At 41.2% G+C, this 27997-nt stretch overlaps 1 protein-coding gene across 1 annotated transcript; it reads left to right on the top strand.

Moving 5' to 3' along the window:
* DDX41 (DEAD-box helicase 41) lies at positions 1 to 27995 on the top strand. Its single transcript, XM_088465544.1, has 17 exons — positions 1 to 162; positions 9661 to 9750; positions 10112 to 10271; positions 10400 to 10474; positions 10670 to 10730; positions 10839 to 10975; positions 13526 to 13598; positions 13775 to 13928; positions 14440 to 14576; positions 16557 to 16719; positions 18832 to 18963; positions 23754 to 23825; positions 24239 to 24335; positions 25296 to 25445; positions 26271 to 26342; positions 26428 to 26538; positions 27498 to 27995. The coding sequence occupies exons 1-17, from the start codon at positions 133 to 135 to the stop codon at positions 27632 to 27634; spliced, it is 1851 nt and encodes a 616-aa protein (XP_088321670.1). The 5' UTR covers positions 1 to 132; the 3' UTR covers positions 27635 to 27995.
* Positions 27996 to 27997: the final 2 nt, after the last annotated feature.

Below are 27997 nucleotides of genomic sequence, written 5' to 3'. Positions count from 1 at the left end.
TGCTTACAACGTGCCCTAATTCTTTTGTTTTTGTTTTCGTGATGCATGTGACGTCATCACTGCGCGCCAGAGACCGGAAGCAGCTGTGTCACCGGCACCGCGGCCAGCAGCAGCACAGTGAGAGACGACAACATGGAGACTAACAGCAGCGGTGAGAGGAAGGTAAGTGGCCGGTTGGTTACACATAGGTAGCAACAATGGGAATCTGAGCTTACCTGCCCTGGACTTCAGCCATAGCTATGGTCAGATCGGAGCATGCTGGCCTATTTATGAAACACTTTCCCCGATATACATACGGCAACAGCTGTTTCTATGGTTCCTATTTCTCAAATAATATTTGCTGGATATTACCCGGAAACAGCTGTTTTGGGGGTTACTGGCAAATATTAAGTATCCTGAATTTACCATGGAGGGACCGTGGTAGTCAGAATTTGTGGTTACAGCTTTGTATTGAAGTCCTGGCATGAATATATTGATTTACCCAAAACTATCCCTTATTGCCACCAATAGCAGCGATAGAGAGATGTTTGGTGCAGTTTGCTCTCATTAATAAATAGAGTCGGACTGTTCACATCCATATGGTGAAGTCTGTCATGTTTTGTCCAAGTAAGGACACTGGGGCAGATGTACTAAGCTCTGGAAAGTGATAACTTGGAGTGATAAACTACCAGCCACTCAGCTCCTAACGGTCATGTTACAGGTTTGAAAAATGACAGGAGCTGATTGGTTGGTAGTTTATCACTCTCCAATTTATCACTTTCCTGAGTTTAGTACATCTGCTGTTTTTTTTATTAAACTGCTTTTATTCCTATGTCAGTAAAATTGTGCTTAGCTCAGTGGAAACAGTGATTCTTGTAGTAGGGGTGCTAGAAGCTATAGCAAACAATCCGATATTAGCTGTACTATGGCCAGCCTGCTTTATATTCCCCCATACTAATTTGACTTTGTTTATGTACTTGATGGCAGATTGTATAAACCATCACTGTTGATGTGGGATTTAAAGTGCCATGTGTTACCTTTTAATAGAAATTGCTGCTTGTGATCCTGGGGCAAACTATAATTTTGAAAATAAACTCCTTTATCAGGGATGTAGTCAAGATGTCAACACAGTAAGTTAAGGTTTTGCTGCAATTAGGGTTAGGCTAAAAGTTGACTTCTTCCTGTCGACATTTAGACAGCACAACCTTTTTCACAAAGAGCTTTTTCCTATGCTGCTTTATACTTGGAGCTTTTTTTCCCCACATACATACAAAATTCATCTCAATGACTTCTGGCATTTACTGAGTGAAGTGATACAATAAGTATGTAAACCCTGCTTTCCAATTTTAACCTTGTGGTCCGCATATATGCAGGTCATTTTGACCCACTGCCTGTTTGCTACAAACCTAGTTGGACTGTAAGTAGCTTAGACCAGGAATGTGTACCATTATATGTCTGTCAGGCATTATTATATAACTCTCTGTCCTATATTCTTGTAAATTTTGTACATCTATACTAGTCCAGTTTTATGATTAGTTGCTTTGGGTAAGGATATCCTACTTGGGAGGAAAAAAAAATAGAACACTGTGCTATGTAACATAGTTGTAGGCCACAAGGGGAATAGCAAATCAAAATGCCATCATTGTATTCCTTTATGATTAATTTGGATATGGGCTGTTCGTTGTCTTTAAGCATGATGACCTGTATACAGACTCATTTGATTTTGAATATAAAATACATAGCCCCTAACTGATTGACCAGTTTATAATGCAGTGCCCCGTGTGATATCTAGTGTATAATAATGCCCATTCTGGTGGCCAATATAGAATGTGTAATATTGTACCAGATACCTGCAGTATTATTCTACTCTCCAGTAGCAGTATTATGACCAGTATTGTACACGACATACTGCTCCTCCCTAGCTCGCAGCTGCAGCTACTCTGTATCTAGTACAGTCCAGTTACCATGTTGGAGGAGACATTTAAAAAATAAGAAGGATGCAATGTGCTGTATAAAGAACAACCTTACCAAATTCAGATTATCAGCTATATCTACAAAGCGACGGCTTGGAGCTAAAAATTTAAACCGGCTCTAACATTCGGTGCTGCTTTAAATTTTTAGCTCCAACTCATCAGATCATCAGAAAGCTAAGCTGCTGCTTCGTAAATACATCTTTCTCCTTTTTAGATAAAATGACATCCACAATACAAGTGAGTTCTGGTACAACTGTAGCATCTTCCATGCAGCTTTATCAATTCTCTATGGCTCCTTTTATTCTTGTTTGCAGTACAGCCCCACTTCAATGATTATTTTGTTTTTGTTTTACCATTTATTGACTACATATGATAAAGTCAGGGGATGTGTACTAAGTGTTCTCCAGGAGACTCGTAGATGAAGAGAGCTGAAGTATTCTATACAGATATAGATCACCAACATCCTTAATCCTTGCTATTCATTAAGCAGTGTATTATCAGTAACATTCTATCCACCCTCTGTGTGACTCATATAAACTTCATATTTTGACAATGCAATATGCCTGCAAGATTGCATCTAAAAGTCTTGTACAATTCCAGTATGTAACCCAGTGGTTCTCTGGTTCTCATCATTGTGGTGGTAAAGCTGCAATTCCTTTAGAAGCAACCTGAAGTGAGGATGTAATTGGGTACTAAATTAGTATAAGTGTAACAAGGGGATTTTTTTTATTTGAATAATTATCCTAGTTTTGGAAGGTACAATTATAACTTTGAATATTAATTTTATTATTAAAATAGTAATCTGTCAATGGACAATGCATTAGTACAAATGAATATAAAGCAAAATATACTGGTTGGTTGTTGATAGCATAATGGGTAGACTAGATAAACCAATAAGATATTTTATTCTTCGTTCCTCCAAGGCAGCCATAATCTTGGGTAATGATCTCTCCTCCTAGGTTAGACAGGTGGGGGACCGCCCACCTGGTGTATATATCCCAGTGGTGTCACAAGGGGGGTGCGGGCCGCACCCGGGTGTCACCCGCCGAAGGGTGACACCAAGGTGCAGACTGGCACTCCCCCACAGTGACAGGAGCCGGGTGCTGCACTGTAGTATTAAGTGCAGCACCCGGCTCCTGACACTGAGGGAGCCGGCACGCACCCCCTGCACCCCCCAGTAAAGAGCAGGACCACGGGAAATGGGGCCGCAAGACCACGCCCCCATCCCGCAGGGCCACACCCCCAGACCAAATGGCCACGCCTCTTTTCGGGGGGGCGCGCGGCTTTGCCGCGCTTACAACGTCCCTCCCCGCAGCGGATGACACCGGTGGGAGGGACGCCACTGATATATCCCAGCTCCTCCTCTTCCCCCTTGTCTTTTTTTCCTATCTCCTAGAAAGAATAGTGTATGGAAGTTTGTTGTTTTTTGATCCATATGATTTTCCTCATATTGGGGCAAATTCAATTTAGTGTGATGATAAATAGCCGCAGGAGGGAGCTCCCGCAGCTATTCAATACACCGCGCTGTGTGCCTTGTCAGGAATTGGTTAAGTCAGAGAATGCTGGTTCTCGCGACTTAACCTGGGTGTTAAGGCGCGGTAACTAGCATTCTCTGACTAAAGTGCCGGGCACGCGGCTGTTAGCACTGCGCTAAGCTAGCAAACCGCTGTATGTCCGGCACTTTTGTTGGATTTCTCCTCGCATCCCCAGGGCGGTTTAGAGAAGAAATCCTTTAGCCCGTCCAAACAGCGCGGTATATTGCATAGCTGTGGGAGCTCCCTCCCGCGGCTATTCATCATCGCACTGAATTGAATTCGGCCAATGGTAAGCTTAGTGATGAATCTCCTGGAGCCGTGGTCTGTGGCAGGGTGGCACCCCAGGGATAACCCTTCCGGAGTGTTTAAAGGCTGGGTGCGTGGCAGGTACAGCATACTGGAAAGCGAGATTGGCACTGCTGCTTCTAGTCAGACCTACCGGTGAGGTCCTGAAGCTCGCTCAGTGGAGAATCAGAGCCAGTAACAGCCCCCATACCAAGCAGGTGGCGGTAAGCTGGTACAGTATATACATTGCATCCGGAAAGTCTTCACAGCGCTTCACTTTTTCCACATTTTGTTATGTAACAGCCTTATTCCAAAATGGAATAAATTAATTTTTGTCCTCAAAATTCTACACACAATACCCCATGATAACGTGTAAAAAGTTTTTTTTAGATTTTTGCAAATTTAATAAAAAACAACAAAAAAAACCCCAAAGAAATCGCATGTACATAGATAAGTATTCACAGCCTTTGCTCAATACTTTGTTGATGCACCTTTGGCAGCAACTACAGCCTCAAGTCTTTTTCAATATGATGCCACAAGCTTGGCAGACCTATCTTTGGGCAATTTTGCCCATTCCTCTTTGCAGCACTTCTCAAGTTCCATCATGTTGGATGGGAAGCATCGGTGCACAGCCATTTTCAGATCTCCCCAGAGATGTTCAATCGGATTCAAGTCTGGGCTCTGGCTGGGCCACTCAAGGGCATTCACAGAGTTGTCCTGAAGCCACTCCTTTGATATCTTGGCTGTGTGCTTAGGGTCGTTGTCCTGCTGAAAGATGATCTGTCCTCCCAGTCTGAGGTCAACAGTGCTCTGGAGCAGGTTTTCATCCAGGATATGTCTGTACATTGCTGCATTTATCTTTCCCTCTATCCTGACTAGTCTCCCAGTTCCTGCAGCTGAAAAACATCCCCACAGCTTGATGCTCCCACCACCATGCTTCACTGTAGGGATGGTATTGGCCTGGCGATGAGTGGTGCCTGGTTTCCTCCAAACATAACGCCTGACATTCATGCCAAAGAGTTCAATCTTTGGCTCATGAGACCAGGTAATTTTGTTTCTCATGGTTTGAGAGTCCATCAGATGCATTTTGGCAAACTCCAGGCGGGCTGCCATGTGTTTTTTACTAAGTGGCTTCTGTCTGGCCACTCTACCATACAGGCCTGATTGGTGGATTTCTACTGAGATGGTTGTCCTTCTGGAAGGTTCTCCTCTCTCCACAGAGGAATGCTGTAGCTCTGACAGAGTGACCATCTGGTTCTTGGTCACCTCTCTGACTAGGCCCCTTCTCCCCCGATCGCTCAGTTTAGACGGCCGGCCAACTTTAGGAAGAGTCCTGGTGTTTCCTGTTTCCGAACGTCTTCCATTTACGGATGATGGAGGCCCCTGTGCTCATTGGGACCTTCAAAGCAGCAGATATTTTTTGGTACCCTTCCCCAGATTTGTGCCTCAAGACAGTACTGTCTCGGAGGTCTACAGACAATTCCTTGGATTTCATGCTTGGTTTGTGCTCTGACATGCACTGTCAAGTGTGGGACCTTATATAGACAGGTGTATGCCTTTCAAAATCATTTCCAATCAACTGAATTTACCACAGGTGAACTCCAGTTAAGCTGTAGGAACATCTCAAGGATGATTAGTGGAAACAGGATGCACCTGAGCTCAATTTTGAGCTTCATGGCAAAGGCTGTGAGTACTTATGTACATGTGATTTCTTAGTTTTGCTTTTTTTTTATTACATTTGGAAAAATCTCAAACCTTTTTACACATTGTCATTATGGAGTATTGTGTGTAGAATTTTGAGGAGAAAAATGAATTTATTCCATTTTGGAATAAGGCTGTAACATGGCAACCAGAAAGTGACCTTCCATGCTGCATGCTACAGTGCAACCAGAAAGTGACGGGAGGTGACCTAGGACGCAGCCAGACCAGGATGCCTTGCGTAGCGGTCTGCACTTTTGCTCAGCCTATCGAAGGACCTTAACATGGTGTCGCCCACCGAGAAAAAGGATCTGCCTTTGGTCCTACATTTGTACTAACAGTATGGCATTCAAAAAACAGATAGTCACCCAAGCGCAATGAATTTAGAAGTGTAATAGTGTGAATAGTTCCTAAATAACGTAATCCTGGGTACAGTTCTTTATCCCTTTAAGGGAAGTTCATTGAAAGAGAGGTAGGATATAAAGTTGATAATCCAAATAGTCAGCTGAGTTAACTAGGTAAATAATTCCTCTAGTTACACTAAAGATGCTTCTCCTTGTCGGAAGATATGGGTGTACAGATATACACCTAAAGTCGCTAAAATCACACTTCCTGGGAATAGAACTCCGTTGTGCTTCAGCAAGTTCCAGTGTCTCTGAAAAGTCCCTGCCTCCTGGATGCCAGCCTTTCAAGGATACCCCCTACGCGTTTCGACCCTTAGTTTGTGTCTTTCAAGGTGTAAAGTGTAGGTGGACTGAGCTACTTTATATACCCTCCCTCAAATCCTGATTGGGTCATGCCCAACTTTATTCAACAACATAAATTTCCTCCTCAATAGGACATTGTTTAAGCAGATCTTATACATACAGTTGGTAAAAGTCAATACCAATAAATTATATATATATATATAACGTTTAAATATAACTTAATAAATAACTCTCCTTGTTTCCGTGGAACGCAAACTGACCTTATTTCCGGTCCGGCGGTGACACGCATCGTCACTTCCGGTACCGGATGGACAGAAGCACAGTGCAGCCTGCAGCTCCCAGTGGAAATGGCACATCGCCCAGAGAATTCCCACCTCAGGTGGAACGCAAACAAGCCCAACTTCCGGACCGCCGGTGACCCGCATACATCACTTCCGATACAAGACGGAGGAGAAGGCACCCCAGGCTCTATTTGACTAAAAGTTATTTCTCATCGTAAAGATACCATAAAAACAGGGTGTACTCTGTATATAATCAATGTACGAGAACCTCTTAAATTATAAAAGATCATAAAAAAACTGACATAACTGCAACTCCTGGGTATGATATCATCAACTATGGATATAGGCCCTCATTCAGAGCCGTTCGCTATTTGCGGTCGTTCGTTTAAAAACAAGGGGTGGCTATTCAAATGATCCGTACGCACATTGCAGTCTGTTCACGCCTCTAAGTCTGAACGAGCGAGCAAAACATACGCTCGTTTATTTGTTAAAAACGCCCCCTGGCCGCTCGCATCCTACGTCATGTCCGCTATTTATTAGATTAATCGAGTACATCGACCAGCGTATGAACTGCTCGCTATTCTTGTGGTTGGTGTTTGCTACCACAAATTTGCGAGCAGTTCTGGCTATAAAATAACCCAGTGACGTGAACAATGACGCTGCTGTTTTAAATATACACACCCATAAAACGCCCGTTTTGACCTTTAAGCACGCCTGCGTTCGGATCTCCACTCCCCATTTTCAAGCACCTTCCCCTGTTACCACCCACATACGCCTCCTCCTGTCACTCAAAATAGGAGGCACTCGCTATATTGCGTACCAACGATTTTCGGCCGCACTGACTGGTTTGCGCATGCGTACTAAAAACCGTACGCATGCGCAGATGTGCAAACATCGCTCGGAACGAGCGTACTGCCACTAACGAGCGGCTCTGAATGAGGGCCATAGTTCCATGGGAGAGATGGTGAATGAGAAAACCTATATTTGGATTTGTTGAAGTACTGTCAAAGAAGACTGCCTTTGTATTACAAAGTACAGCTGGAATAAACCACAAATATGTCTCTGGCTTGGTGGAAAATTGGAAAACTGGTCAACTGTTCTATCGCAGTCACAGTACCTGATATTAACAACAGATGCAAGGTAGCACACTTGTTACAGCACATAGTGCAAGGATGTTGGACACCCAAGAGAGATTGCTTTCTTTAAAACAGAGCGGAAAGCAGTATGGAAAGCAATAAGTCGTTCTCTGAACCACTTGTAAGGAGATAACCTAAATTTTTCTCAAACAACTTGGTAGTGGTGGCCTTCTTGACTGCCAGGGTGGTACCAAAAGCTGGCCTCTAATGAGCATTTGCCAGGCTGAGAAAATATTACAGAAAACTTGTTCCGGGACAATGAGAGCTGAATACACAGGTATTCCAGGCCATAGTAATGATTTGGATGCCCAGACATAGACCTGATGGTAACACGCCTGAGTACAAACCTGGGGGTGTTCATCTGGATTATGTATCCTTACCATTCTCTATGGTAACTGAGGAATGAGGAAAATCAGGGAAGCGCATGCGTAGGTAATAACAATTCTACCTTACTGGCCAAAAAGAGCAGTCTTCTCAACCGCTCTAGAAATGGCAATAAAAGAGCCATCAGATTGGGTCTATTGCAACAGGGGCAATTGCTCCATTCAAATCTACTGAGCTTGACTTACTGGTATGGAGATTGAGAATGAATTGTTGAAACAATTGTCAAGAAAAAAAGCCTCCTCCTTAAGTATACTATTGAATCGGGAAAACTTTATTTCCTGGACAGGTTATAAATTAGACATTCTGAAGACAGAACATAACAAGTCTTGCAGTTCCTGTTCAATGGATTTATGAAAGCTCTAGCAGTATCATCAATGAAAGTAAAAATATACGCTCTGAGCGTCCTTCTGGACAAGAGTCTAGCAGAAGAGGACTTAGTCGTAAGATTCTGTCAAGTCATAAAGAAAATTGTCAACAAATTAGATTATTTATAACCCCTCTGATCTAAAATTATATATTGAATGGTTTGATGTCATCACCATGGGAGTCGGAGTCCTTGCAGGAAGCTTCCTTGAAATTCCTGATATGGAAAATCATAGTAATCTTAATTACAATTACCTCAGCCAGGAGAATGAGCAAATTTCAAGCTCTATGGGTATCAGGCCAGACAGAGGTGTGCTAAGAACAAATTGAGGCTTTCTGCAAAAAGCAATATCCTCATTCCATCGAAATCTGGAGATCACACTGCCATCTTTTCCCTCAATCTATGAATGACTTGAAAAAGAAATTGCATACATGATATATAGTCAGAGAATATCTGACTACCTAGTCAGAGTAAACCTATTTCTGGAAATGAAGCACTTGTTGGTTCTTCCAGCAAGAAAGTTTTTAATACACCAACTAACACACCATTGGAAGATGGATTAGAAGATTGATCGTCTTCATTGTTAGAAGAAAGGGCGTAAGGTAAGTTCTTAAGGCACAGTCGACTAGTGCAGTATTAATCTTATATGGTGAGGAAAGCTCGGAGGTCAATAAAAGACACCTGTACACAACCAGCAGGGTTATCTATGCATACTTTTATCAAGTCACTATGCTTTAAATATTATGGACGCTCACTTGGAAGTCAGGTTCTACAAAGGACAGTGAATAATTGCACTTGTATACCTTGAAGTCTGACTGGTTATTATCCCTCCCTGTACTCTGCTTTGGTACATCCCAAGGTTATGGCTGCCATGGAGGAAAAAAGAAGAAACATGCGGATTATATTTACCAATAATTCAATTTCTTCAAGTGACTTCATGGTAACCCATACAAACCCCCCATAATTGTGTTTTGCACAAGGTGGACGGACCGTTCAAAATTTTTTTTAAAAAAAGTTAGTTCTGTGTAATTTTTATTGATATAGATGAATACATATCTTCTTGTTTCTTAAGAGACTGCTGGTTCCTAAATTCTTCATTGTTTTATCCACACACATTCATTTGAAACATTGGTATATGTTCACTAATGTACCATGTAAGTTTTTCATAGCTGCTGCGACATACAGAATAGGGATTACATATTACAGATTATATTCACTTTTAGCTCTACAGATGTAAACTAGTGACACACACGTTTATACGTTTTAAATATATGTTAATTTGTTTAAAATGTGCTGTATACTATCCATCATTCCCTAGAGAGTTCATGCAGAGGAAGAAGAGACTGCACTTAGCGATGATGAAGACTATGTGCCTTACGTACCAGTTAAGCAGAGGAGGCAGCAGATGGTAAATCTTTTAATTTTCCTAAAGTGGCTCATTTATCTCCATATTGATGGTAGTTAACTTTTACTGTATGCCAAGCCATTTTAGTGGGTCTAGCTAATCCTGTTATGTACATACCTATTGTGTGCTACAGCCAAGGCTAATAAACATTTTAAGATATCTATGTTGGACAAGGCACTAATTTACTATTCTGTTTCTTTAAGAATAATAATTTTTATTTGTAGAGAACATTAAAATAGTGAAAAGAAAATGCATCCATAAAACCTTAACACAGTGGGTCCCAAAGTTTCTACAGTGACTACAGTTGGGGAACAGCTGGAAATGCCAATAACTTACCTATTGGTTTCTTTCTTCTTATGTGCAGCTTCTAAAGAGGATGCAGATGCGCAGGAAGGGAGTGATTGAGGAAGAGCAGAAGGACAGTGGTAGTGACCATCGGGGGGATGAAGATGACATTCCCTTGGGACCCCGGTCAAATGTCAGTCTTCTGGATCAACATCAGCACTTAAAAGAGAAGGCAGAAGGTGTGTATGGGGGCGCCTCTGGAGACTCTGTAAGCAATACCTGCTTTTTGTGGTTCTCTGTTAAATACATGATGCCTGCTATTTATGTACATGGTTGGTATGCTCATTACTCTAATTTTTTATTACAGCTAGAAAAGAGTCTGCAAAGGAGAAGCAGCTGAAAGAAGAAGAGAAGATCTTAGAGAGTGTGACAGAGGGGAGAGGTGAGCAGTGTGTGGCACATACATTAGCACTGCATTCCCACTAAAGAGTACACAGTCACTAGGAAGAAGTACTCTATGCATATACCTACTTGTCAGTATAGATTGAATATAAACTAATTCTGTAGGAAGCAAATCTTTGCCAATATAATATATGTATATCGTATATATTATAATATATTTTTTATATCAAATCAGCCCTGATGTCTGTAAAGGAAATGGCAAAAGGTATTACATATGATGACCCAATAAAGACCAGGTAAGCCTATGTGTTGGAACAATTTCTCTGCATTGAAATTTATACTGTAAACTATTCCAGAATCCTTTTTACAATGCTTTATAAACAGTTTCCTTTTTTTTTGTACAGCTGGAAGGCCCCACGCTATATCTTAGCAATGTCACAAGCGCGTCATGAACGTGTCCGGCGAAAATACCATATTCTGGTTGAAGGTGATGGGATTCCTGCACCCATAAAGAGTTTTAAGGAAATGAAGCTCCCCGCAGGCAAGTAGAAGTTATGAACCTTTCCCATATTGGATTAGTACAAGTAGAAGTTATGAACCTTTCCCATATTGGCTTGCCTTGGTACAAGTACAAGTTATGAACCTTTCCCATATTGGCTTGCCTTGGTACAAGTAGAAGTTATGAACCTTTCCCATATTGGCTTGGTACAAGTAGAAGTAATGAACCTTTCCCATATTGCCTTGGTGCAAGTAGATGTTATGGACCTTTCCCATATTGGCTTGGTAGAAGTAGAAGTTATGAACCTTTCCCCTATTGCCTTGGTACAAGTAGAAGTTATGAACCTTTCCCCTATTGCCTTGGTACAAGTAGAAGTTATGAACCTTTCCCATATTGCCTTGGTGCAAGTAGATGTTATGGACCTTTCCCATATTGGCTTGCATTGGTACAAGTAGAAGTTATGAACCTTTCCCATATTGGCTTGCCTTGGTACAAGTAGAAGTTATGAACCTTTCCCATATTGGTTTGCCTTGGTACAAGTAGAAGTTATGGACCTTTCCCATATTGGCTTGCCTTGGTACAAGTAGAAGTTATGAACCTTTCCCATATTGCCTTGGTGTAAGTAGAAGTTATGGACCTTTCCCATATTGGATTGGTACAAGTAGAAGTTGTGAACCTTTCCCATATTGGCTTGGTACAAGTAGAAGTTATGAACATTTCCCATATTGCCTTGGTGCAAGTAGATGTTATGGACCTTTCCCATATTGGCTTGGTAGAAGTAGAAGTTATGAACCTTTCCCCTATTGCCTTGGTACAAGTAGAAGTTATGAACCTTTCCCCTATTGCCTTGGTACAAGTAGAAGTTATGAACCTTTCCCATATTGCCTTGGTGCAAGTAGATGTTATGGACCTTTCCCATATTGGCTTGCATTGGTACAAGTAGAAGTTATGAACCTTTCCCATATTGGCTTGCCTTGGTACAAGTAGAAGTTATGAACCTTTCCCATATTGGTTTGCCTTGGTACAAGTAGAAGTTATGGACCTTTCCCATATTGGCTTGCCTTGGTACAAGTAGAAGTTATGAACCTTTCCCATATTGCCTTGGTGTAAGTAGAAGTTATGGACCTTTCCCATATTGGATTGGTACAAGTAGAAGTTGTGAACCTTTCCCATATTGGCTTGGTACAAGTAGAAGTTATGAACATTTCCCATATTGCCTTGGTGCAAGTAGATGTTATGGACCTTTCCCATATTGGCTTGCCTTGGTACAAGTAGAAGTTATGAACCTTTCCCATATTGGCTTGGTACAAGTAGAAGTTATGAACCTTTCCCATATTGCCTTGGTGTAAGTAGAAGTTATGGGCCTTTCCGATATTGGCTTGGTAGAAGTAGAAGTTATGAACCTTTCCCCTATTGCCTTGGTACAAGTAGAAGTTATGAACCTTTCCCTTATTGCCTTGGTACAAGTAGAAGTTATGGACCTTTCCCATATTGGCTTGCCTTGGTACAAGTAGAAGTTATGAACCTTTCCCATATTGCCTTGGTGTAAGTAGAATTTATGGACCTTTCCCATATTGGATTGGTACAAGTAGAAGTTGTGAACCTTTCCCATATTGGCTTGGTACAAGTAGAAGTTATGAACATTTCCCCTATTGCCTTGGTGCAAGTAGAAGTTATGGACCTTTCCCATATTGGCTTGTCTTGGTACAAGTAGAAGTTGTATCTGATTTTGGTGTTGGCCTCTCTCTGGCACCACTTATAGTGAACAGACAACATATTTATCCATTGTTTGATTAAATAAATATCTTGGTTATTGGATCATTCATTGTATTGGCAAAAAGGCAAGTTTTATACTTTAATTTGTGGTTGATTTAACTAATTTGACTTACCATTGTATACTGTGTTGTCATCTATTATAAGCATATATGAGAGGTCCTCAGCCAACCCTCCCTTACAGTACATGCTGCCAATTTGTATTATTATTAATCAGCCAGTTTCTGTTGTTCCCTCATTCTGTGCATTTTAAAAGGATATATTTCAATTGAATTTGTGCAATTTATTCTGTAACATATGTGACCTGATTGCTCACTGATATGCTGTAGGGCTCCAAACCAGTCACATCTGTCATGAACAAAAAGAAACTCCTGGCACTGTTATCTGATAAATGAGTGAGGGGATGAATTGTTTAGTTTAGTTTTAAGAGAAGATGGTTAAAAATCCTCTGGTTTTAGGAATGTGCTTTTAACCCGTCACTCTTGTATTATTGGCAGTAAACAAGAGTGCAACATGTAATATGTACATAGCTTCAAATTGAAAGCGGTGCCACAATTTATACAGAAATACCTTATTTCAAGCTCCACTAGTGTTCTTCCGATATATCGTTCAATCGTTCATTTTATCTGCTAATGGATAGGCCCCTTAACTTTTTATATATATTATATTATATATTTTTTTTCTTTTGTGTTTCGCTTCATATTTTGTTTTTAAGTACAGTTATTTTAAAAGCAGATGGTTTTGGTACATTACAACATGGTGCTGTAATATGCTGGCCTGTAGGAATGTTTCTCTAATACTTTTTCATTTTAACAACAGCTATTCTACGTGGTCTAAAGAGAAAAGGAATCCAGCATCCCACTCCAATCCAGATTCAAGGGATCCCAACAATGTGAGTGAGCATGTTCCCTATTTGTGCTTAATACCTAGTGTGGTGGTGAGGTGTTAAAGACCTGGTGTTGCACTAACTTTGTATGTCATATGGTGAGACTAGTATGATATATATCTGTTTTCTATTATAAATCCTGTCTAGCTCTGTGTTTGACTGAGACAAATATTCTCTTGCAGCCTATCTGGAAGGGATATGATCGGCATTGCTTTCACCGGATCTGGCAAGACTTTGGTCTTTACCCTACCTGTTATTATGTTTTGTTTGGAGCAAGAAAAGCGATTACCTTTTACTAAGAGAGAAGGCCCTTATGGGCTTATTATTTGTCCATCGGTATGTACTTGTTCAGTGATCTTTATATTATATATATTAATCCCTGATTGGAGCAGATTTAGCCAAAATGATGTGATGGACATCATCCCTGTCAGAAATACAGGAATACAAATCATGTGTACTTAAGGTGTAAGCAGTTGAAGGTCAATCACTGTTTAACTATTATTTTTTTTTGTTTGTTTTAACGAAGAGTACCCAATAAAGAATCTGCTGGCCTCTCTTTTGTCAGAACTAATAGATTCAGTGAAACCTGGGTTTATTTGTGGAGTAATAGAATTGCCTTGTTGAGGCACACCACTTCCAGATGAACTATGAAATGTTTGCTAACCATATCACCAACTGTGAATTATTATTAATAATTTGATGTATGAGGTCACGTGTGGAGATTAAACAATCAAGGCTACTTAGAAGCCCAGCTCAACTTTTCTAACTTAGGGTATTAAGTTTGCAGCCTATACCATTATTTGCCTCTTTCATTTGTTGAGCACTGTTATCTGTTTTCTTCATGTAGCGAGAGTTGGCTCGTCAGACACACAGTATTATTGAGTACTACTGCCGCTTGCTGCAGGAAGACAACTTCCCACCCTTACGTACAGCACTGTGCATCGGTGGCATGTCTGTCAAGGAGCAGATGGAAACGATCAAACAGTGAGTTGCAAATTCGTATTCCCAGTGATAAAGCAAAATGATTTCCAGATTGCCATTAGTTTGTTTGTTTATTTGATTTTCTTTTTCAGGGTCCATAGGGATCCACAGGGATACCATGGGAATATTATAGCTGGGGAGATCTAGGCACCAAACAGTTAAAGCTTCAGCTCCCAGGATGCCTCGGGTCCTCCTCCATATATATTCCGCCCCATTGATACTTTTGCCTCTCAGGATGCTTCCTTTGGACGACGAGTTCTCCTTTCTACTCAGGAGTGTCCCCCACCCTTGGGGAACTGCTTTAGGACATCCCCATGGAATCCCTGTGGATCCCTATGGACCATGAAGAAGAAAATGGGTTATGGTAGACTTACCTAGATAACTCCTTTTCTTCGAGGTCCATAGGGTCGACAGGGCACCCACCCTGACGCCCCTGGCTGCACGGGTAATTTTTTCTTTCGATCACGGATCCCTCATCTTGTATCAGAATGTTTCTGGTGTACAGTTGCTCTTCCTTCTCTTCTTTCCTTCTCCTGCCTTGAGGCTTGTTAACAAAACTAAAGGCCTGTGGCTAGGGGCGGGGTATATATGGAGGCGGACCCAAGGCATCCTGGAAGCTGAAGCTTTAACTGTTTGGTGCCTGGATCTCTCCAACCATAATATCCCCATGGTATCCCTATGGACCTTGAAGAAAAGGAGTTCTCTAGGAGTCTACCATAACGCAGTACTTAAGAATGCTCTTTATAAATATCTTCTCAACTATATGGGTGCAATCCAATTAGGTGCAAGATGGCTTATGAGAGCAGTTATCACAGGGAACTCACAACTGCAAATTGTAGTCGCTATCCAATTTCAAACTCTGTAAATCGCTTTATCTTGTGCATACTCCCCTGAGGGTGTGAAAAGGTAGGGAAAATATTGTAGGGCAGGGATCTCATCTCCAAGTGCAAGTTCTCCCTATGCAGTGAACGGGATCCGGGTCGCCTCGACCCGGGTTACCCGTTCACATCACACCACGAGCCGGATTGAACTCATGTTCAACCCTTCTCATTACCTAGGTTGAAATGCCGAGTCGCTCCACCCGGAATATTTCAACTGGACCCTTTCACACTCCTTAGTAACTCTGGTTGCTGCACATTTATGTGCAATAACCCGGGTTACTTGATGGCAGTGTGCAAGGGGTATGAGTGTGCTATAGTGGAATGTTGTAATGAATGATGGCAAAATACGCCTGCTGTCAGAAGGACATATCTGCCACAGGGCTAGTGACATGGGTTCGATTCCAACCAGTTCATAGTCTGTGTGGTGTTTGGAGGTTATATTAATGTTTCAATGGTTTCCTCCCACAATCCACAAACATACTGGTATAATATAATTTGCTTGTGGTGATATTTATTTCTTAGCCTTATTTATATAGCACCCACTTATTAGGATGCGTCTTAAAGAGTGTTCAATCATTTACATCAGTTTCTGTCCCAGTGGAGCATACAATCTGTATTGCCTAGCATACAAAAAAAATGCAAGGGTTAGTTTCAGTAGAAGCGAATTAAACTACTAGTATGGACTGGGAGAGAAAATCCATCTGGAAAGAAACTCATGCAAACCCAAGGCGAGAATATGCAAATTCCCCACAGATGGTGCCATGTTTGGAATCGATCCTATGACCACAGCACAGTGGTAAATGGCTAATTTAAGGGGAGCTTAATCATATCTTCTAAAGAGGTCAATTGGAGAAGATTCTCGTAGTAACCAATCATATACTGGCTGTCTTTTTATCTAGTACATTCATTAAAATGATAGCTATAAGATGATTGGTTGATATAGGCAATTTGCCCTCTTTAGAAGGTGTGATGCTTCTCCCCCCCCCCCCCCCCCTTAGACTGCAAGTTTCAGAGGCGCAGAGACTGATATGAATGAAAGCACTGAGTAATTTGGTGACACTATACAAATAATAAATGATACTGTTTTGCCTCCTCTCTGCAGGGGTGTGCACATGATGGTGGCAACCCCTGGCCGACTTATGGACCTCCTGCAGAAGAAGATGGTTAGTTTGGACATCTGCAGGTACCTGGCTCTGGATGAGGCTGATCGTATGATTGACATGGGATTTGAAGAGGACATTAGGACAATATTTTCATACTTCAAGGTTAGCCACTTTGATGCATTACTTCCACTTCTGCAGTTGTTCCAAATGACATATGTAAAAGTATATTGGTGCTAATCTGGAAATTATAATTGTTCAACCTAATAGTACGATTGAGAAGCATGAAGTTTCACTTACAAAAATTGCGGTCTTGTATTGAATTGTCTAGTTTAACTTCTACCGAGAACAAAGCAAAATATATGAAATGGAGAAAATATGACTTGAATCAACATCCAAACCTGAAAACAAAACTGGGATACATAAATTACCAGTAAATTCTCAAATCGTATTCTAAAAAAGAACCATTGCTTAACATATTGTCCTGTTTGCAGTAGCAGATTTAAAGTGCCTCCATGTAGCCATATTTGGGAGTTAGCAACACAAAAAAGGGTTTAGCTGTCTCTTTAGTGCTAAGCCTTTCTCCAACCACTTCCCTTTAAATACACAGACCATACTGTGCACTCCACTCCAGGATGTGGCTCCCCCTTCAAGCAGAGCAGTATGAAGATAGTATCCTGACCTTCGCTATAATTTCAACAAATTATTGTGCAACACAGTCCCACCATAATCGAGACAGTTGGAAGACAGCCTCTAAATCAAGAACATTAACATTTAAAATATATGCCTATTTTTCCTAATGACTCCCCAACATTACCTTAATAGCACCCCTATTACATCAGTAATTACCTCCAACATTACACTATGAGCAACCCTATTACATGACTAAATATTCACACACACTACAACAATCACCCCCTCTACACACACATATATCAATCCCATCCCCTACATTACAGCAATGCTCACCATAACCACTTCTCCATATTACAAAAATTACACCAAACCCCTCCATATTATACCAATTCCCAAGCACACACAAACATGTAGGTGTCTGCCTAGTACGCAATGCCGACTCCAGGGTTCGGAGCACCCTGTGCCGGACCTTGAGAAGGCGCCCTAACATCGCGCGTGACCAAATTTGGGGGCGTGGCCTCATTACCATAGGCCATGCCCCCTGTGTGACGTTATTTTGAGGCGTGCCCGCATGGCATGCTTCCAAATAACGTCAGGCTGGGGGTAAAGTCACTGGCTGGGCTTCCCCCAGTCCTCTCCCGTCAGTGAATGGTTGCCGCGCGCATGCCCGCGGCATTCATTCACACTCCGGGGATCCGGCACCGCAGCACGGCTGCGGCGGTGGGGGTCCCCGACCACCTGCGGGCCACTGCGGCCCGCGGGTGGAACAGCGGGATAGTACTGTCCCGCTGAAATCGGGATGCTGGGGAGGGGTGCCGCCCCTCTACGACCACACTTGTCGAACACCCCTAGAGCCGGTCCTGCTAGTACGTTTAGCTTATAATGACAAACAAAATTGCCAAAAAAATAGAGCTTGACTGTGGTTATGGTTTGTATTTTTGAATACTGGTTTGTTATGGCTATGCTTATTTTACTACCCTAACCATTTTAAATTATAATAGATCCATTGATACAAAGTGTTACCACTATATATTTGTATAGCATTAATTATTCTACACTAAATACAAGTATATGTATTACTAAAATCTATTTTTTCAGCCCATATCCTATAATGCCCATGTGGGTTAGATGTCCCATTTTGTACAAGAATAAATAAAAAGATTACTAACACTCTGGAGCATCGCTATGTGGGCCTGATTCAGCAGTGCACACAAGTGCGCTGCTGATCGCAGATTCCCGATTTATCGGAAATGTGCGCAGGACCCATTCTGCGAGTGTGGGGAATGGGTCCTGCGTAGTCGCACGCAGGCATTTAAGTGGCAGTGCAGGGGAGGGGTCGACCAGCGTTCTCAATGGTCGCGATGATGATCCCAGCCTGCGACCTCCAAAGCAGTGCTGGGATCGCAAATTCAGCAGAGGGTGTCATACACCTCCTGCTGCATTTGCATAATAGTAAGGATCACAATTGCAAAGCTGACTGCATACTGCTTTGCAATTGCGATCCTTCCTGAAATCAGGCTTGTGACTCCACTGGGAGCTGAAAATGTTTGGGCATTTTGAAGATGATTTTCTGTGCTTCTCTCTACCTGAACAAATAGACCAGTTCTTCACTTATCTTTTCTCCTTATCTTATGTAAATAGGGTCAGCGGCAAACACTGCTTTTTAGTGCCACTATGCCCAAGAAGATCCAGAACTTTGCTAAAAGTGCCCTAGTGAAGCCCATCACGATTAATGTTGGTCGAGCAGGCGCTGCCAGTTTGGATGTGATACAGGTGAGGGTCCTCAGGATTTCCTTCCTATGACTGTGAGTGAGGTGGATCTGTGTTATTTGCCTCATAAGTTTATTCTAGACACACCTAGTTACACAAGGCTTTACTGACATTATAATTTTAGCTGCAGTTTATAAATGCATATAAAAATGCTGTAATGTTTGTGCCAATTTTTTGAATTTTATCAATCATATAACAAGTGTTATTTTATAACCGCAATCATTGTCTAATGTACCAGGTGCGAACGCCACAATAACAATAACATAAAAAGTAACCACTATACTCGCTCACCCAGGCCCTGAGAGATTGCTAATTGATCCATTCATGGAGGAACCATGTGTACAGAAAAAAGGAGATTTATGTGCTTACCTGTTAAATCCTTTTCTTCGATTCCATAGGGAACACCGGCTTTACACTGGGTATAGGCGTGCCCAGACTCCTACTTACCAGCCTATACCCAGCGTAAAGCCTGTGTTCCCTATGGAGGAAGAAGAAATAGTGGTTGCCATTTCCAGTATTGGTCGGCTACACTGATGTATAATATTGTAGGACATTTCTTGATAACTAGCAGCTGGGTAAAATGTCCGTAGCTTCTGGATTTCAATAATTTAAGTATCTGGATCAATTTCAGTTTTTTTTGGTGTTTTTTATGTGTGTGTTTATGGATATACAGTACTGAGCAAAAATTATAGGCAGGTATTGAAAATGCTTCACAGTAAGAATGCTTTAAAGAATAGAAGTGTTAATAGCTTATTTTTATCAATTAACAAAATGCAAAGTGAAGCGAACAGAAGAGAAATCTAAATCAAATCAATATTTGGTGTGACCCCCTTTGCCTTCAAAACAGTATCAGTTATTCTAGGTACACCTGCACAAAGTCAGGGATTTTGTAGGATTATAGTCGGGTGTATGATTAACCAATCATACCAAACAGGTGATAATGACCATCATTTTCATATGTAGTTTGAAACACAGTCATTAACTAAAGCAGAAACAGCTGTGTAGGGGGCTTAAAACTGTGCGAGGAAACTCTGCTACAAAGGTGAGGTTGTGGAAGACCGTTTCATGTCACAGGTCATACACTATGGCAAGACTGAGCACAGCAACAAGACACAATGTAGTTATACTGCATCAGCAAGGTCTCTCCCAGACAAAGAGTTCAAAGCAGACTGGTGTTTCAAGATGTGCTGTTCAAGCTCTTTTGGAAAAGTGCAAAGAAACTGGCAACGTTGAGGACCGTAGACGCAGTGGTCGGCCAAGGAAAGTTAGTGCATCAGATGAAAGACACATCATGCTTACTTCCCTTCAAAATCAGAAGAAGTCCAGCTTTGCCATCAGCTCAGAACTGGCAGAAACCAGTGGGACCCGGGTACATACATCTACTGTTCGGAGAAGTCTGGCCAGAAGTTGTCTTCATGGAAGAATTGCAGCTAAAAATCCATACCTTCGACGTGGAAACAAGGCCAAGCGACTCAACTGTGCACGAAAACATAGGAACTGGGTGCAGAAAAATGGCAGCAGGTGGTATGGACTGATGAGTCAAAATGTGAAATATTTGGCTGTAACAGAAGGCAGTTTGTTCGCCGAAGGGCTGGAGAGCGGTACAATGAGTGTCTGCAGGCAACAGTGAAGGATGGTGGAGGTTCCTTGCAAGTTTGGGGCTGTATTTTAGCAAATGGAGTTGGGGATTTGGTGAGGATTAATAGTGTCCTCAATGCTGAGAAAGACAGGCAGGTACATATCCATCATGCAGTACCAGTTGGGAGGAATCTGATTGGCTCCAAATTTACTCTGCAGCAGGACAACAACCCCAAACATACAGTCAATTTCATTAAGAACTATCTTCAGCGTAAAAACGATCAAGGAGTTATGGAAGTGATGATATGGCCCCCACAGAGCCCTGATATCAACATCATTAAGTCTGTCTGGGATTACATGAAGAGACCGAAGGAAGAAGCAAGCCGACATCCACAGAAGATCTGTGGTTAGTTCTCCAAGACGTTTGGAACAACCTTCCTGCCAAGTTCCTTCAAAAACTGTGTGCAAGTGTACGTAGAAGAATTCATGCTGTTTTTAAGGCAAATAGTGGTCACACACATTTTATTGTAAATGCAAGAAAGAGCCAGCGCATCCAAATACATCAAAAAATGTAAAAAGTTTTTAAGAATTATATCCATAAGGTGCATAAGCATATAAAACGCATCATCATATTTAACTGCATATTGTAGCAGAAAAAGGGAGGCATTAAGCATAATAATCGGTACAATTTAAGGCACAAAATCAATCGGTAGGAGAGTGTACTCATCGTATCCAAATATGCGCCATCCCATAAGTAGCCAGCCCAATGGCCGTTTTAGGTGTTAACAACCACCTTCGTCAGGAGCATGGCTAGTAATAGGACTGGATCATACCTATATACCCCACACCATTAACCCCAATAAAGCTCACCTGAAACAAATTAGCTCAACACACAGCATATCATATATATATATATATATATATATATATATATATATATATATATATATAGATATATAATTTGTTTTATAGCTGAGGTAGTGCAAGAGCCCTGATGTCCCAATAAGTCTGACTGATTGTATCTTGTGCTCTTCCAAACCAGTGACATATACAGTCAGGTGCATAAATATTGGGACATTGACAGAATGTTCATATTTTGGCCTCTATTCACCACCACAATGGCTTTGAAATGAAACAATCAAGATGTGCTTTAACTGCAGACTTTCAGATTTAATTTGAGGGTAATTACATCCAAATCAGGTGAACGGTGTAGGAATTACAATGGTTTCTATATGTGGCTCCCACTTTTTAAGGGGCCAAAAGTAATGGGACTATCAACTCAAAAGCTATTTCATGGACAGATGTGGGCTATTCCCTCGTTATTTCTTTATCAATTAAGCAGGTAAAAGGTCTGGAGTTGATTCTAGGTGTGACATTTGCATTTGGAATCAGTTGCTGTCGACTCTCAATATGAGATCCAAAGAGCTGTCACTATCAGTGAAGCAAGCCATCATTAGGCTGAAAAATCATAGCAAAAACATTAGGTGTGGCCAAATCAACTGTTTGGAACATTCTTAAAAAGAAAGAACGCATCGGAGGGCTCAGCAACACCAAAAGTACCGGAAGGCCACGGAAAACAACTGTGGTGGATGACAGAAGAATTATTTCCCTGGTGAAGAAAAACCCCTTCACAACAGTTGGCCAAATCAAGAACACTCTCCAGGAGGTAGGTGTATATGTGTCAGTCAACAATCAAGAGAAGCCTTCACAAGAGTGAATATAGAGGGTTCACTACAAGATGTAAACCATTGGTGAGCCACAAAAACAGGAAGACCAGATTAGAGTTTGCCAAACGACATCTAAAAAGCCATTACAGTTCTGGAACAACATCCTATGGACAGATGAGACAAAGATCAACTTGTACCAGAGTGATGGGAAGAGAAGAGTATGGAGAAGGAAAGGAACTGCTCATGATCCAAAACATACCACCTCATCAGTGAAGCATGGTGGTGGTAGTGTCATGGTGTGGGCATGTATGGCTGCCAATGGAACTGGTTCCCTTGTATTTTTCGATGATGTGACTGCTGACAAAAGCAGCAGAATAAATTCTGAAGTGTTTCGGGCAATATTATATGCTCATATTCAGTCAAATGCTTCAGAACTCATTGGACGGCGCTTCACAGTGCAGATAGACAATGACCTGAAGCATACTGCAAAAGCAACCAAAGAGTTTTTAAGGCTAAAAAGTGGAATGTTATGCAATGGCCAAGTCAATCCCCTTACCTGAATCCGATTGAGCATGCATTTCACTTGATGAAGACAAAACTGAAGGGAAAATGCCCCAAGAACAAGCAGAAACTGAAGACATTTGCAGTAGAGGCCTGGCAGAGCATCACCAGGGATGAAACCCAGCGTCTGGTGATGTCTATGCGTTCCAGACTTCAGGCTGTAATTGCCTGCAAAGGATTTGCAACAAAGTATTAAAAAATGAAAGTTAGATTTAGGATTGTTTAGTTTGTCCCATTACTTTTGGCCCCTTAAAAAGTGGGAGGCACATATAGAAACCGTTGTAATTCCTACACTGTTCACCTGATTTGGATGTAATTACCCTCAAATTAAATCTGAAAGTCTGCAGTTAAATCACATCTTGTTTGTTTCATTTCAAAGCCATTGTGGTGGTGAATAGAGGCCAAAATATGAAAATTCTGTCAATGTCCCAATATTTATGCACCTGACTGTATGTGTAACCAGCTATTGCAACAGGTCCAAATCAGAGCTTGAACGCACAGTACTTCTACTTTCCTTACACCATAAAGATTCTCTCCACCAATAAAATGCATGCTCTGTTCTACCGAAGGACGATATTCATGTGTAGTAGAATAGAGCTTGCTGGTGATTGGTGTAGGCACTGATAATGGTTGGGGAGCCGATGGTGCTGAATTGAAGCATGACTGACTTCTCTCCCGTGGAACACCACAGTAGGCCGTTCTATGGAGTGTTTGTGTGCTAATGTGAGGTCTGCTAGGCGGAGCCTTAAAAAAAGGGAGTGATCATATATTCCTAATTCATATATTCCTAAAATACAGTGTCTCAGCATACACATTAAGTAGCCAGACATCGAGAAAGCAATGCAAATGTCAAATGCATATTTTGTTTGATCACTCCAGTGTAGAGCCACAAGTATGCTAAGATTAGCGATTACCCCTTCTCACTGAGATTTGATGGCGTATATAATGATGCAATATGACTGACTGCTTTGTGTCTGCACTCTGTAGGAAGTAGAATATGTAAAGGAGGAAGCCAAGATGGTGTACCTACTGGAGTGCCTGCAGAAGACCCCACCTCCAGTGAGTGACACTTTTTATGTACTAAATGCATTTATATGCCTTTCTCTCTTAGCACACAACTGCATGAATATTCCACTTCTGTTTATGTATTTGACAGTGGAAACAGCATCACACCATAATACATTGTTTGTCATTGTCATCCTTTCATTATAAGACCATCAAACATTACAAGCAATACAGTATCAAAAGATAGATGTTAAGACCTTTATTTACATCACATTTTTTAAATAATCAGGCTATCGTGATCTGACTTTCAGGCCAAGCAATGTGTTTTGTGACGTCAATATGTGTAGTGTGTACGTGAAGTGTGCGATAGCTTTATGTTTATAATATTTGAGTTTAGTCTGACAATAAACCGTATGTCCGACGTCCACAGCAGTCTCATGTTGTATTCTTTTGTCTTCCTGTACCAGGTGCTGATCTTTGCAGAAAAGAAGGCAGATGTAGATGCTATACATGAGTATTTGCTACTGAAGGGCGTAGAGGCAGTAGCCATACATGGAGGAAAAGGTGACTAGTGGATCCATTTATTATGTCTTCTTTCTTAAAACAAAATTCAAGAACTCCCAATAAGGTTTTTATTCACTTTTTTTGCTTATTTTATTTTGAAACTTGCTACTCCATTGTACCTGGCTCTTTACTAGGTATTAAGTCGGTAAGATTGAGTGAATAGTTTTGGGGCATCCTGCATGTTACAATCCAATAAGAGGCTCCCAAGTGGCTGATTTTCTATTAGTTTCCAAAGGTTTAGACCCTAAACTGCTAACATGCCACTTTGTATCTGGAGCACTGATTTGGTTATATGCAGGATGTCACATTGTAATCTGCAGATGGCTGCAGCTTTTTGAGCATACTTCTTGAAGTGCACAACCTGCAGCACTGGTTTGAGGGGGCTGGAGAGTGTTGTGGACAGTAACTAGTTTGTTTTTTTACTATGTGATCTGTCTTAAACTATAGCGTTCTCTGGCAGATCAGAACGATATACAGTGCAGATAGCATTGTGTGTATGCCCGATCACGCACACTGATCATTCATCACATCCCACCTGATGTGCTGCACAGCAGATGCGACGATGCAATAAACAACGCCATGCTACTAAATGCTTAGATGGATCCCTACTCACTAAGAACTACAATATGTTTTGAACTAGAACATGCTAAATGCCGCATGGGGACGGCGCGATGTATCGTTTTATCGCGCTGTCACGTCGGCTGGGTACACAATCGCATTGTGTGTGTACCCAGCTTTGGGTAGAGAACAGTTGTCAAGATGGGGAAGTGGGTTAAAGGTGATATATTAGGCAATGTTTTGTTTCTAAATGCCTAAAACATATTCTAATTCTTGTGAGGAGGGATCCATCTAAGGAGATTTTAGGTATGATTTGTCCTCTTTTAACAGTGAGCATGCTTAATAGTTTCTATTGAATTGTTTTTAATATGTTGGCAACTAGAGTTTTAACTTTGTTTTTAGACCAAGAGGAAAGAACCAAAGCAATTGAAGCTTTCCGGGAAGAAAAAAAGGATGTTCTAGTAGCTACAGACGTTGCTTCTAAAGGTCTGGATTTTCCAGCTATCCAGCATGTGATCAACTATGATATGCCTGAGGAGATAGAGAACTACGGTGAGTCTGAGAGTCCCAAGTGACTGCTGCTCACTGGGCTTTGGGTGTGGACATACTGTAATGGATAACTGTTGTGGAAACACATGGGAGAACCACTTCCTCACACTTCTGACTGCCCCAAACTCGGGAAGCAATTAGGGCAGGGAATTCGGTGTCTGCTGCCATGTCCCGGTTTTGATAAAAGAAACTTGGAACCCTTTTACACATACATAAACATGTGTATTGTATGCGGTATGCAGTAGTTATATCAGATAAACATTCTCATGTCATGGCATTTTGCACCCAATAACCCAGGCCAATGCAATGATAAACATGGATTTCTGATGTCTAACCCTGGCAAAAATAGGATTTCTGTGCATTACTGTATTTAAATTTATGGAAAACGGGGAGAGGTAATGTTTTAAATATGAGCATGAACCCGTTCACACAGGCATCATGCAAATTTAAAATACTGGAAATTAGGCTGATTATATATTTCTGGTGACCAATTCAAGAGGCTTATAGTTGCATCACATACATTTCCTTTCTGCCATCCACTTCTACATGACATACTCAAACACAATATAGGAATGGATATGTTGCTTGAATACAGTTATTAACAGTCCACCTGCAGCCTCACATAAGTAAGATGTTGACCTATCATTCAACAAAGTGATTAATAATTATACAACTCGCTAAAACTTTCCTTGGTGTAGCTATTGTTAGTTAAAATTTAAAAAAAATATATAAAAATGTCAAGAAGTGTACAGTCCTTGTCTATCCAGTTGTAATGTTGTTCTTCTAGCATGTTCCTGCTTTTAACAAATTGTCTTTTTTTATATCTAGTTCACAGAATAGGACGTACAGGGCGATCAGGTAATACAGGAATTGCCACCACCTTCATTAACAAGGCATGCGGTAAGTGTAGACATAAGAGAAGACGGTGCCTAGTTATTATTGTGTAGTCGTGCTGCTTGAGTAACAACCCTACCCTTTCCCACAGATGAATCTGTTTTGAATGACCTGAAAGCTCTGCTTATGGAGGCTAAGCAGCGTGTGCCTCCTGTACTGCAAGTACTCAACAGCAGTGATGAGACAATGCTGGACATTGGAGGTGAGTACCCCCATGCTGATACTCCAGTCTGCTGTAGTAAATTGTAAGCTGTCGTTTTTAAAAATGACAGATATGAATAATTTTTATCCACCTTTACAATTGATCATTAGAGATTGTGCTGTAATGGATCAGGTTAGCGAGTTGGCTTATGAGGTAATTCGATTAGGATAAAAGATGACGACCTGAAAGGTGTAAGATCAATAATAAATGTGGGGCCTCATTCTTTTCCTGAAAGAAAAGAAAAAAATCTAAAACCTCCTACATATCTTTTAAATTAGTCCTATTATATTTACATACAAAAGAGACGAACTAAAAGCTGTCAGGTTGAAATACATGTAAAATACAAACGTGCTAATACATAGAAGCAAAGTACCAGCCAGATGGACTTGAGAAAAAGGAATGCAAAGGAGTATTATTACCCAGATATGCATATACAGACAAATAAAAAGAGAAAAATAGAATGAAATAAAATAACATGGCAAAACCGGGTGAGGCAAGAAGGGGGGGAGGTCAGGACGAGACCTATTAATGATGGTCATAGTCAACTTGTCTTACACCATAGAAGGAATGGCACTTGCCGTACGAAAGCTTGTGATACTTATCAATAGCATTCCTACTGGTGTAGATGTACAGTAAACGCTCAGCTGTCTTCCTTTTTTTATCCCTGTATAACTTGAATAACTTGCACACAACTGCGATACTAGTGACAATTTCATTAGACTAATATTTTGCCTTTATCTGGTTCTGCATACGCATAGTCTGTCTGATTCTGCCTAAGCGTCGGGTTCATGAGGGCCATCGACTTCTATAGCTGTGCATTACTTATGTGTTGGTGGTGTCTTGTCCTAACCATGTAGTTTGCAGGGTTGATAGAAGTTAGAACAGTGACTGTACATGTAATATGGTAAAAGATATATATGGTTTTATTACTGTTCTGATATGGCTTTCTCTGTTCTCAGGGGAACGAGGCTGTGCATTTTGTGGAGGTTTGGGCCATCGTATTACAGACTGTCCCAAGTTGGAGGCCATGCAGACCAAACAAGTCAGCACCATTGGAAGAAAAGATTACCTGGCCACCAGCTCCATGGATTTCTGAGGAGAGCACATCACGGCTGGATCTTAGATACTGGATTGTCCCTTATGAACTGTTTGGTATATGGTTGGAGAAGTCGTGTGCATGGAGACTGTATTCAATATAAGACTGAGCTATTTGCAATTCATACTAGTGACTAGCTTGTTCTCGTTTCTCCTTCTCACTGGGACAAAATACTGACGTTTCTGTGAAACATTTTACTTGCTGACAGCAAAGCCATTTATATAGTATAAATCCTACCCATCCTTTACTGTAGTGGATTTAATGGACAGCTGCCATGTGTTACTTACATTTTTAACCACATCCATTCCCATCGCAAAATGTGTCAAAACTTGCATTAAATGTCTTGTTACATGAAGTTTAATA

The sequence above is a fragment of the Taudactylus pleione genome, unplaced genomic scaffold (assembly GCF_031769625.1).
Source record: "Taudactylus pleione unplaced genomic scaffold, aTauple2 ptg001990l, whole genome shotgun sequence".
NCBI classification, from domain to species: domain Eukaryota; kingdom Metazoa; phylum Chordata; class Amphibia; order Anura; family Myobatrachidae; genus Taudactylus; species Taudactylus pleione.
This window is presented reverse-complemented; position numbering and strand designations above follow the sequence as displayed.

Excerpts from the sequence above, each read along its gene's own strand:
- DDX41 (XM_088465544.1), top strand. The coding sequence starts at position 133 with ATGGAGACTAACAGCAGCGGTGAGAGGAAG. Across the intron at positions 18,964-23,753 it reads CCAGTTTGGATGTGATACAG|GAAGTAGAATATGTAAAGGA; the intron begins GTGAGGGTCCTC and ends TGCACTCTGTAG. Across the intron at positions 23,826-24,238 it reads TGCAGAAGACCCCACCTCCA|GTGCTGATCTTTGCAGAAAA; the intron begins GTGAGTGACACT and ends TTCCTGTACCAG.